Genomic DNA, 12,422 nt, shown 5'->3' with positions numbered 1-12,422 from the left:
AAAACTGACCATCCCTTTGTCTGCTGCTCTTCCCAGCTCGGTCACTCTAGCTCTGCTTTCTTCTTCTTCCTCTACACCCCTGCCAGTCTTTTCCTCTGTAGCACTGACGTAAGCCTTCACTTCCAGCCAAAACATTCTTCAGTGCTCTACTTCATCCTCATCAGAAGTTATGAATGTAGCATCCAGAGCCTTTAGGTTATGTCTCTGGGCTCTTACAGGCCAGGGATCTGTGGAACTGGGTAATGATCCCCACCACAGGCCCTCCTGCACACCTCTTAGCCTGCTCACCCAGTAGCCGGGGAAGCACCTGAGAGCATGGACTTGACTTATCCATTAGGGTGTCACTGGGGGCCCTCACAGGGCTAGTGAGAACTTCTGAGAAAGATATTTGGTTGGTATCTTGAAGAAGAGATGTGGGAGATAGGTACAGTGTCTATCTCCAGGGAGCACTTGGTGTGATGACAACCTCAATTTTGTAGAGTGTACCTGTAGAAACACTGGGGAAACTGCGTGTTTGGTCGGCCACTCTGAGTGCATGGAGCCCTGACCTGGGTCATCCGGACCTGGCTCTGTCGTGTCTGTCATTGTAGCCAGCTTGTGTTGGACCCATCAGCTTGCTGGATCACGCAGAGCCTAACTAGATTGGTTTTGGAGATTTTTATTGTTTGCCAGATGCTTTCTGTCCACATTTGTGTCTTGAGGAGCCTAAGAAATTTGAGTTAAGTTTTTTTAATCGAGGGATTGATTAGCAAGTGAACTGACGTATTTATACCTAGTCTCACTCTATGGAGAATTTGAAGCAGCTTTCAGGAGGTTTATGTGTGTTAAATAATGCATGAGGAGAGTATAAATGGAAACAGGAAGTTGAAATCTGGGCAGAGGAGACAGAGGCACACAACCCTTGCAGATCTGTGCTCCTGGGCCTAACGTGAATCGGGCTTCTGGGGAGAAAAAAGAGATATGATCAAAATTCTCACTTTTGGGTAAGAAGCAAAAGTTGAGTTTCTAGGGAAGCAAAACTCTTCCAAGCACTCAGCTCCACAAAGAATTTTGTCACCTGCAGAAGTCCTTCGACATGGGGTGGGGGTGGGGGGGGACATTCCTTCCACCTGTTGCCATTTGCAAAAAAAAAAAATGTGCTTGCTAAAAATAACGATAGCATTTTTATTTTTAAATCACATGAGCTTGTACTTGTCTCACTGTTGTGGTTAAAATCAAAGGCTTTTGCAGACAGAGTTCTGGACTCAAATTTCATCTCTCTTCCTGTCACACTGAGTTACCTCAGCCAAGTTATTTGACCTCTCTGGGCTTCAGTTGTCTTGTCCGTCAGATGACACCCACTCAGTGGATGGTTGTCTGCTTTAACTGTGGCCACACACATGACTCTCAGCCTGGGGCCAGCAGGTAGGTAAGCTCAGTGAGGTTGGCCACTGTTGTTGTTATTGATAGTATTGGCTGAGAGTCTAAAAAATGCTCCCATGGGGGACCTGGGTGGCTCAGTGGTTGAGTGTCTGCCTTTGGCTCAGGGTATGGTCCCCAGGTGCCAGGATCGAGTCCCACATCGGGCTCCCCTCAGGTAGTCTGCTTCTCCCTCTGCCTGTGTCTCTGCCTCTCTCTCTGTGTCTCTCATGAATGAATAAATAAAATTCTTATTTTAAAAAATGCTCCCATGGGTTTTGAATTTACATCACATGTGTACAGTCCAGTGCCCTTAGAACATTGAATAATTTTCATCCATCCTTCTCTTCACAGTGGCATATGATATGCACAAAATAAAACATAATCTTCATCTGAGAAAGCAGATGAGGAACAGCTATTTCTTTATATGAAGTCCTCCTGTGCATGTACCTCTAAGCCATCTGTGTGTTGGGAGCTGTGCTTAGTGTCAGGGTGCAGCAGGGACTGCATGTGATCCAGTCATGCTCTCTGAGAATGACCTGGACGGGAGGCAGTCTCTTTGACTCCATGGGAAGCGACCCCAGAGCCTCGGGTGGACATCCAGCCAGGGTGGGACAGGAGGGAGCAGAGGAAGAGGATTTCCAGAGAAGGAACCCTCAGGCCAAACCTTGGAGTCCCCAAGAGCCAGCCCAGGTACAGAGCGGGGATCCAGAGGAAAGAAGGCCAAGATCCGGGAGTCAGGAAGGGAGAAGACAGTAGCTCTCAAAGAATCAGAGACAATTTGCTGTGTCTGGGGTTTGGGGGTGATGGGAGACGGTGAGGCAGGGGACAAGCCGGTGCCTGTGCACCATGCTGAGCAGAGGGGAGCTTAGCCCCCAGCCTCTGTAAGACTTAAACAGAAGAACTAAAGTGGAACAGTCATTTTACTTGTCTTTCCCTTTCAGAAAGTGGTTGTGTTCTGTTTCCTGTCTAGGACACAGCATGATGGATACATTGGCTGTTGCCCTGCGGGTGGCTGAAGAGGCCATTGAGGAAGCAATTTCCAAGGCAGAAGCCTATGGGGACAGTCTGGTAGGACCCTCTTCTCACGAGGGATGGGGGAGGCAGGGGACAAGGTCCTGGCCACCAGAAGAAGTACAGATTGTCGGGAAGCCAGCCTCATGGTGGCAGTCCTTGACTAGAGCAGGGTCCACCCTCCCTCTGCATCTGCGGCCAGGACTCCCACCCACAGCATGAGGCCATTCTCTTCCCTCCTTCACAGGACAAGCAGAATGAGGCCAGTTACCTTCGGGACCACAAGGAGGAGCTGACCGAGGAACTGGCCACCACTATCCTGCAGAAGGTAGGTGGACCATGGCATCCCTCAATGAGTCTGCCAGCCTGGCCCCGATCATGTGGGCCCCACTGTATCTTGGGCACCATTTCTGTGCCTTGTCACTTTCCCCTTTTGTGCTCTGGTGGCCAATGCAGAGGGATTGCATGGTGCTGCAAAATGTAAACAGAGGTATGGAGTGTGGTTGCCTGTAGGGATTGAGCTAACGGGTAAGAAGCCAGGAACTCAGCACTGAGCAGGCGATCCACTGTCTTCCTGTTTCCTGGGTGTCCTGCATGTGTGTGTGTGTGTGTGTGTGTGTGTGTGTGTGTGTGTGTGCATATATGTGTGTCCTCTTCTTACACCTCTCAAATCGTCTCTTGCTGAATTTGCAGTCACCCCCTGCTACCCATATGCCCTAAGCTGTCCCTGACATGGTGTATCCGTTTATTATTATTGAGAAGCCAGCCACCCCCAGACTCTATGGCTCCAAACAAGGATTAGTTCTGTGTTCCAGGCAATTCTCTGACACCACCTGGGTGTCCTACAATTCATTTCACTTCACTTCAGTTCAATTCAGTTCCACTCTGAGTTAGCACAGACCTCACAACTTTAGGGCTCAGTCCCCGCTAGACTGCCCCTACTTCAGATACCAGTGACAAGTGGCAGGTATCCCCAGGTCACCACGCTTCTGCCCAGCCTACTACAAATCCAGGGATTCCCATGACAACCCTCAGGTTGGATGATTTGCTAGAACAATGCACAAAACTCAGCAAGTGCCACACTTCCAATGACTGGTTTATCATAAAGGATACAAATGAACAGCCAGATGAAGAGATACACAGGTAACAAGGCCTGGGGAGGGAGTGTGCAGACCACAGCCTTCCCTGCACCAGCCAGGTGCACATGGTCCCTCCTCCTCCCCAGAGGTTGTGGGTGGAGCTGAAAGTTCCCAGCTTTGAGTTGCCTCATTAGCATAGCAAAATCACTCCAAAGGTTTTTAATCTCAGTGCCAGGAACCAGGGGCAAAAACCAAATATATGTTTTACTATACCTCAATTTCTTTGTGGCTCATGCATCTGCAGTGACCCCAGGTCCAGCTGTGGGTTGGGATATGCATCCATGCAGTGTGTTCATGTTGGGGCCCAGCTGAAAGCACAGTAGCTACTCAGGGCCTGGACAGAAGCCTAGGTGAACAAGAGGAAGTAGGGATGTGGACTGAGGCCCGTGCTCAGCCCTGACCCCCATGGTTACCCACTCCCCCCTCAGAGGTCATTGTCCTCAACCAAAGCAAAGCAAGGCACCCCATCAGCCCATTGCCGTGGTGGGAAGTGTGCTGTACCAATCCTGGGATGGATGCAGAGTCACGCAACAAAGGGACAGCATGCAGGGATTTTAGTTTTCCCTTTTGGTCACAAACTCCATGTCCTGTCCATATGCCACATACGAAGATCCCCACTTATCCCCCAGAGATCCCCATGTGGCTCATCCAACCCACAGTTCAAAGTATATGCAGTCCAGATTCAGCTGCTTTTAAGGTAGAGACCTAAGAACCCAGCAAACAGGCCATCTGTCCACACATGGCCAGCATACACTGTTGGGGCCCCGACAGGAAAGCAGCACTGCCCTGCCCACTGTGCAGCCAGTTGCACAGGATGTGACTAGTCCCCAGCATCCCAGAGCCCACTGGGCGCCTGTGGCCAGGGCCCCACCATGGAGCTGGGGGTACACCTTGATCAGGCCCCCGTCTCCCCCAGGGCATGGCACCTCAATTCATAGCTCTCCCTGCTCTCAGCCTTCCATTCTATCATCCTGTCTGGGCTACAAAGACTTTGAAGAATACACCTGGACTGGTGGCTCATCAGTTTTCTCAGCTGCTTCCTGCCTTTGGGCACTGCTGTGCAACGAATAGATTCATTCTATCCAAATGGCTGTGCCCAACATAGCAAGTGGTACAAATAAGCTGAAGCCTTCCCCGATGGCTCGGTACCCACCCCCTTCACAGACCCTGCCAAGGCTTCCTAAAACCAGGATTTACAGCCAGAGACTGTGGGTTTGAGATGCAGCTCCAGCATTCATGAGCTGTAGCTCCAGCATTCATGAGCCTTAACTGATAACTCAACCTCTCTGAGCCAGTTTGACTATAAAATGAGGAGAGTCATCACCCAGAGCTCTTAGGGTTATTTTGAGGATTAAATGAGGTAGAGCATATACAGCGCCTGCAACGGTCTGTCAATGGTAGGCACTTAATGAATGGAGGTTGTTAGCATCATAAAATGATTATTTATAAAATGTGAAGTGCTGTAGAATGCCTAGGGCTATAGCTGTACTGTTTTACCCTAAAGCAGATCCAAACAGGCTGGTATTTTGTTGAAACTAAACTCTTATGTGGCTAAAAACTTATCCCAGAGATGGTCCCTGTTAGTCCACATGGCCCCCCAAGGCCTTGCCAATAATCTACCCTCTTTTGTCACCTGCCTCCTCCCCAGATCATAAGGAAACAGAAGAGCAAAGGCGAGCAGCCAATGGAAGAAGAGCCAGAGTGGTCGCAGCCCCAGAGCAGCAGCGCGGAGGCCGCTGACGAGGGGATCATGGCACCCCCAGGAGGCCCCCAAGCTCCCTCCACCCTCTGGGTGAGTCCCTGAGCAGTGCCACCACCCCCACCACACAGGTGTCCCGCACAAGCACAGGTTGGAGGCCTTCTCCCCATAGACGTGGGGCCACCACGCTCACCATCTGTAGTTGGCTCATGTGCCCGCCCCACAGGGTAAGGACACCTGAAGTGGGGCAGAGTGAGAAATAGGTGTTTACGCTACTCCTCCTTGGGTCAGTGACATTCATTCATCCCCTACCTGAGCAGATTGCAAAACGGGTGTGCACCCCCACTGTGCGGTTAGGCATACAGGTACAAAAGCATGCACAGAAGTCTCACCTGCGTCAGTCCTCCCCGTGCCCTCACCAGCTGCCAGATGCCGGGGGGTAACAAGGAGCATCTTTATGACTTTATCAGAGATTTAACTTCATTGATTTATTGGCAGAACCTTCCTTTGTCAACATGCCATCAGCTTATTTTATTGCTGCTGTTGTGCACTTAACACCCAGGAGAACAAAGTAAATAGGAGCCTCGATCCCTGCCCTGGGGGACTGTATAATCTGGTGAGCAAAGCAGGCCAAGATACAAGTCAGCCCACATTGTGGGCACTCTGCGGAAAGGTTGAGGCTGGAAACGGACTTGGGGTTCAGGGAAAGGAGAGGCACATGCCCTTCAAATAGCCTGTCATTCAGAGAATTCACTGACTCATTCCTGCTGCTGTGAGCTCAGGCTGCATGCGTGGCGTCGCCTTGCAAATCCCCCCAGGCTCGGCAAATGACCAATACTTCTCTTCTATGTAGACCTTCTGTGCACAGGGTGTTTGCACATATTATTTCATTAGATCCACATAAGCGCATCCAGCATTATCCCCATTTTACAGAGCAGTAAACTGAGGCCTACCTAGCCTGAGTCACTGGAACTAAGTTGAGGGGTGGGGCAGGACCAGAGCCCAGGGCTCCTGGCTCCGAGCATTTCCTATGCTCTGCTCCTGTGTCCTGTTTCGTTGGGAGGCTCTTAGGATATGAAATGCCTGTTTTCCCACCAGATGTTCAGGGGGACTCCTTGCTATGCTTATGGTTCAACCTAGAAATGGTATTCCTGCCACCTCAGGGAGGCTGGCAACACACTGAGTGTCACCAGAGATGTGGGACAGTGGTCTCTAGAATGAGTCAGAACAGTGGGCACAGCAGCAGTTACGGCAGCAACGCCCCTCGCCCCTCTTTCCACCAGCAGGACAGGAAAGTGCTTCATGCACACCCCCTAGTCAAACACTGGCCAAAAGCAGCTTAAAATAGCAGTGATGCTTCCCAGGGGGACCTCCCACTGAGCCCCTCAGCTGGCTGGAGAAACTCTAGTCCACCTGGGATGCAGGGCCTTGGGCACAGGTCAGAGTCTCATGGGATTGCCATTTGGTTTGCTAAAACAAATCCTCCAGAAGTTTCCTTTCCTTGCCAGGAAATTTGTTTTGCCAAATGCCCGCCTCCTGCACACCACAATTGTCACTTGGCTTCAACGTCAATGTAGACAGAGCTGATGTGTTTCTTAACTTATTTATCCTAAAGCAAATGGCAGAATATGATTTTTTTTTCCTAGATTTTGATATAGGATAAGGCCTAATGGAAGTCCCTCTCTCACTCTAGGCATCTTTTGAATTTCTGGTATTCAGTGCTTTGCAAGCTATGGCCACCTTCCCTGGGCTTGTATCCACCTGCGTGGGAGGGGGTGGGAGACATCCTTGAGGCTGTAGTTTGAGAAAAGCCCATAAAGGACATTGATACAGATAACACTGTAACCACCCAGATCGTAGGACCTGGTACCTTACAGAGGGGACAAGACTTCCGCTGGCTCCTATTAATCATCCCTAACTTTGATATTTGATCAAAGAAGTGCCCCGGCCTCTCCCTGTGAGTTCTCCCAACTCTGTGATTTGCAATATGTAAACAGCATATTTTTGTCAACAATATCAGTTAGGGAGATGTGAATGCTTTGTCTTTTCTCCACTCACTCTTGTACTCATGAGAGCTGCCCCGAACAAAGCAGCCTGAATCTAGGCGTGAAGAGAATCCAGTATCCGGCTGGGTCCCTGGCACAGTTTGCCCTTTTGAGCAGCCAATATCATTAGCCTCCTATTAGCCACATGTTCAATGGTCAATGGTCACATGTTCTGGCACTGGGCCAGCTCAGCATTGGGCTGTTACATGGTAGCTGTTTCTCAGTGCAGGGCCATGGCCACCTTATGGCAGAATGTTGATTTATGGGGATTTAGTCGTGGCCTAGACTTGAACCCTTCCCCTCCAGCTTCCAGGATACCTGTGATGGAAGGAAAATATATGGATTAAGGTCTCAGCAAAACACCAGCATCCACACCCTTATGAGTGACCATTTGCAGCTGGTGGTTTGGTTTAAAGACAGCAGTGTGATTAGAGCTTTTAAAAAATATTATCTGGAAGGAGAGACTGCACCTCACCCAGCACTCAATGATAAGAATCCATCGATTCTTGATTAGTTAGCTGTGTAGAAAGGCTCATACCAAGTTCTAGCTCTTCCAGGGACAAAGAAGCTCGCACACCTCCTCTGAATAAGTGCTGTTGCATTTGGTTCCAACCACATTCACAGGCTAACAGGATAAGCTGGCCAGCCCAGTCCCCTGCGAGGGCCTGCAGGAAAGGACTGGACCCCTCCTTATGCCCCCATACCGCCACTTCCCAGCATGTCTCATCCCTTCCTCCCTTCCTCCTTATCTCTGGCCTGCTGCCTTCCTCTCTTGTCTCCAGACTTCGGTTTGATGCCACACCTGGGTCTTGACACCTGGACAGACCCGAGCCTCACTTCCCTTGGTCAGGAACCCAAGACCTTTCCCTCTGACCAGCACCATGGCCAGGCCAGCCCGGGGCCTCAAGGGGTGGCACATCTGGAGACAAGGATAACCTTTCCAGTGCTCCATGCAGGGTCACTAGGCACATTGTTCACCCTCAAGGGCAAAGCCAGTGCTTTCTCCCCACCCTGGCCTGCACTTGGCCCCCATTCCCTGTGGTAAAAGACTCTGTGCTAGCATCACATCCCCAAGTTAGGGCCTAAGGGGGACTGACCCTGGCCAAGGCCACCATATTGCACAACTATTCACCTGGAGAGTCCAGTGCAAGTGGTGCCCCCTAGGTCATGCCGCATGATGACTGCGGTTCTAGTTGCCAATGAGGCCATATGGGGAAGAGGCAGGAACAAGTACGTTTGCCCATCTCATGTTGTTTCTTCTACCCCTCACCACAAGGTGCAGGTGTGGGTATTACCGAACCCATTTTATAGGTGAGAAAACGGAGACTAAAGCTCTACCATAAGTTACCTAAGGCCTCACATTTTGTGATTGGTGGAGCTGGAGTTGAATACCTTTCTTCTCTTCCAAAGCCCTTGATCTAGCTTCTTCCTCTATAAAATGAGATCATCAGACTCCACTGTCTCTCAGGCCTAGAGCTGCATTCTCTACAACAGTGGCCACAAGACACAAATACTTGTTTTATTTTCTTCTGTTTTGTTTTTCACAGCAACTGGAAATTATTTAATGTATTTCATCTTAGCCTGTCTTTATATAATAAAGAGTTGATCAGTTTGTAAATATGTGATTTGAACCAAGGTTGACTTAAAAATGTCACTGCAATTTTTTAGAAAACATAACCCCTAATATATGTTAAACTCCAGAAAACAGGATCCCTGGGTGGCGCAGAGGTTTGGCGCCTGCCTTTGGCCCAGGGCGTGATCCTGGAGACCCGGGATCGAATCCCACATCGGGCTCCCGGTGCATGGAGCCTGCTTCTCCCTCTGCCTGTGTCTCTGCGCCTCTCTCTCTCTCTGTGACTATCATAAATAAATAAAAATTAAAAAAATAAAAAAATAAAAAAAATAAACTCCAGAAAGCCTGGGTGAACCAGTTAGCATGTGTTTTGTGTAAAGATGGAAGAAGTAGGGCAATCCACCATTTCTCTCAGGTGGACAATTTACTGTCCTAATAAGGAAGGGAGCACAATGGAAATACAGCTGAACTGTTTTTATTGCAGTGATTTTTCATATCTGAATGTATTATTTAATATTTTGAATAAGATTTTAAAAATAAATGGCAAAGATATAAATCAAAAAATTTTTTTTCAAACTGAAATTAATTAAAATGAAATCAGGTTTAAAAATCCAGTTCTTCTGACGCACTGGCCCACATTTCAAGTGCTCAGGAGCACACCTGGCTGGCGGCTACTATAGTAGACACTCCAGAACATTGCCTTCACCCCAGAAAGTTTTATTGCACAGCATTGGTCTAGGATTGAGATAAGGAGAAAGTGATAAACAGAGGGTATAAATGCAGAAATGTGCCTCATCACTGGCCAGAGCCTGGACGTGAAGCGGCAGGCCAAGTCTTGGTTCTTGGAGAGCTCACAGAAGGTGGCCCCCCCATCTTTTGACCAGCTGCTCTCCCCCTGGTTATTCATCTGCATCACCGCCAGAGCCCCACTCCATGGCTGAGTCACGGGCTCTGGAGATGAGCCCGGGCATCTGTGTCCTTGACCCACATCTGCCCTGGTGAGACCAAAGGGCTGCAGGCTTAGGGAGCCTCTTTCTGCCTTGAGGGAGGCTTCCTGACCTCCAGACCGTGGAGGGCCCTAACCTGGCCTCCAGGCAGTGCCTCCCTCTTTTCCTCAGTTCTCCAATGACCCAGACCCCTCTGGCTCAGAGAATAACTGCAGAATCCCAGAACACTGCAGGCCCCGCTACTTGTGCTTATCTGCAAGACCCAAACTGAATCCATCCCCATGCAGCCAGGAGTTCTGGTCTGTTCTCTTGAAAGAAACTTGAATATGATCATTCTCTTTTTAATTTCCTCCCTTATTGTGTGGTTCTCTGCTAGTAGGGAGGTCAATGCCATCCAGCTTTCAAAGCCTTCGGATGCAATATCCTAAAAGCCCGTAGTTCAGGGCTTGTAATTCATTTAATGCCGGTCTCTTTGCGCACGTATATTATATACAAAGTTGTGTTCATAATAACTTGGTGATCCTACTGATAATAACCATGATGACAGCAGGAGCAGGGTTCTTACGATGTGCCCAGTGACCAAGAGACATCTCTCTATCCCTCTCTATTTTTCCCAGCCTTTTCTCTTGTGTTTCCATCCCTTCCTTCCTCATATTTGCCTCTCCTTTAGTGGTTACAGTACAGACCTAATGTATTGTTTATTATTTATAATCACTGGATTGAATTCGGTATCGATGCCTGACCTTAAAAATACAAAGCAAAGCTTTGTCTCAATTGTCATTCATTCTCTCTCCATTTTTTTAAAAATATTTTATTTAGGGATCCCTGGGTGGCGCAGCGGTTTGGCGCCTGCCTTTGGCCCAGGGCGTGATCCTGGAGACCCGGGATCGAATCCCACGTCGGGCTCCCGGTGCATGGAGCCTGCTTCTCCCTCTGCCTGTGTCTCTGCCTCTCTCTCTCTCTCTCTCTGTGACTATCATAAATAAATAAAAATTTAAAAAAAATTTTTTTTATATTTTATTTATTCATTCACCAGAGACACAGGGAAAGAGGCAGAGACATAGGCAGAGGGAGAAGCAGACTCCCTGCAGGGAGCCCGATGTGGGACTCAATCCCAGGACCCCAGGATCACCCTCTGAGCCGAAGGCAAATGTTCAACCACTGAGCCACCCAGGTGCCCCCATTCTCTCCCTGTTTTACGGTGTGGCCTCCTTGCAAGCAGAGAACATTTTGAAGCCATGGGCAGTGCCTCAAGGAGTCTGCTCTGTTGGCAGTGTTGATAGTCCTAGCCATCATTGCGACAGTGGACCATTCCAAGGGATGTAGGGAGCATGTCATGCTGCTGCCCACACGAGGTAACCAGCAACTGCAAAGGAAGGTCTTACAGAGGTAACTCGTAATCATGCTGCATGTTTCACCCAGAGCGTCAGAGCCAGCTGGTTCCAATGGCAAGTCCTGCTGGGCTGGAGCACGTTAGCCAGGAGGGCATTGTTCCCAGGCTCACAGCACAGGCTTGGCACAGCATGGAGAAGGCATGGAATTGGCCAGGCAGACCCGAGCTCAGACCCTGCCTCTGGCCCCTGACCAGCCATGTGCTTGGGCCAGTTATCCAACCCCTGCCTCAGTTTCCTCACATGCATTCTATCAGACCAAGCGAGAGAATGCATATGTTGCCCTGGCTCAGCAGTAGAGTGTAGTAAATACTCTTATTCTGATTAATACTCATTGAGTGCTTTTTATGTATACCAGGCATGACACTGATGCTTTTATATGAGGAAACTGAGGCATAGAACAGTTGAAGCCCCCTGCCCCCACCAAGATCCCATAGCACAGCAGGAAGAGCTGGCATTGACCGACTCACTGCCTAACACACCACCCATTAGTTAGTGTTGGAAGAGTTGAGGCAGGCCTGCTTCAAAGCTCAAACTCTCAAGTTCACCTTTGGAAGACTTTGCTGGCACACTAATATTCCTGGACCATGGATTCCACCAACCATTCCCAGCCCTCCTTCTATAGATGTGCAGACACTAACTCAGGCCAGCCCTTCCTGATATCACCAGCCCTGCTTCTTCCATGGATACTAGGGTGGGTAAGAGGAAGGGAAGAAAAGCAGAGGTCGTAGGGGAGAATGAAAGAGTAGACACGGGGCACCTGGCTGGCTCAGTTGGTTGTGTCTGCCTTTGGCTCAGGTCATGATCTGAGAGTCCTGGGATCAAGTTCCATATTGGGCTGCCTGCCTCTCCCCCACACCAGCCCACCCACTCTGATCTTTTTTTCTTGCTTGCGTGCGTGCTCTCGCTGTCGCTATCTCTCTCTCTCTCTTAAATAGATAGATAGATAGATAGATAGATAGATAGATAGATAAATAAGAAAGAAAGAAAGAAAGAAAGAAAGAAAGAAAGAAAGAAAGAAAGAAAGAAAGAAAGAAAGAAAGAAAGAAAGAAAGAAAGAAAGAAAGAAAGAAATACAAACTTGCAAAAAGAAAGAAAGAGTAGGCACAAAGACCCAGCCAGGGTAATGAGCAAATAAATGACTCAAATAATCCCATCACTTACCGAGAACCAGAGAACTAAGTGGTGAGCGAAAGCATTATCATAACGCCATCTG

At 49.1% G+C, this 12,422-nt stretch overlaps 1 protein-coding gene across 8 annotated transcripts in view; it reads left to right on the top strand.

Moving 5' to 3' along the window:
• Positions 1-12,422, top strand: part of MYRIP (myosin VIIA and Rab interacting protein) — a 357,362-nt gene that overhangs the window by 272,477 nt on the left and 72,463 nt on the right. For 7 of the 8 annotated variants that reach the window (XM_077865680.1, XM_077865682.1, XM_077865684.1 and 4 more), the window contains 3 exons: positions 2,372-2,469; positions 2,660-2,740; positions 5,200-5,343. In XM_077865680.1, the coding sequence (XP_077721806.1) occupies positions 2,372-2,469; positions 2,660-2,740; positions 5,200-5,343 (323 nt within the window). The remainder of the gene's footprint in view (positions 1-2,371; positions 2,470-2,659; positions 2,741-5,199; positions 5,344-12,422) is intronic. The other variant, XM_077865683.1, reaches the window with a different exon arrangement.

The sequence above is a fragment of the Canis aureus genome, chromosome 22 (genome assembly GCF_053574225.1).
Source record: "Canis aureus isolate CA01 chromosome 22, VMU_Caureus_v.1.0, whole genome shotgun sequence".
NCBI lineage: Eukaryota > Metazoa > Chordata > Mammalia > Carnivora > Canidae > Canis > Canis aureus.
Note: the sequence above shows the minus strand (reverse complement) of the source record. Positions and strands in the feature narration are given on the sequence as shown.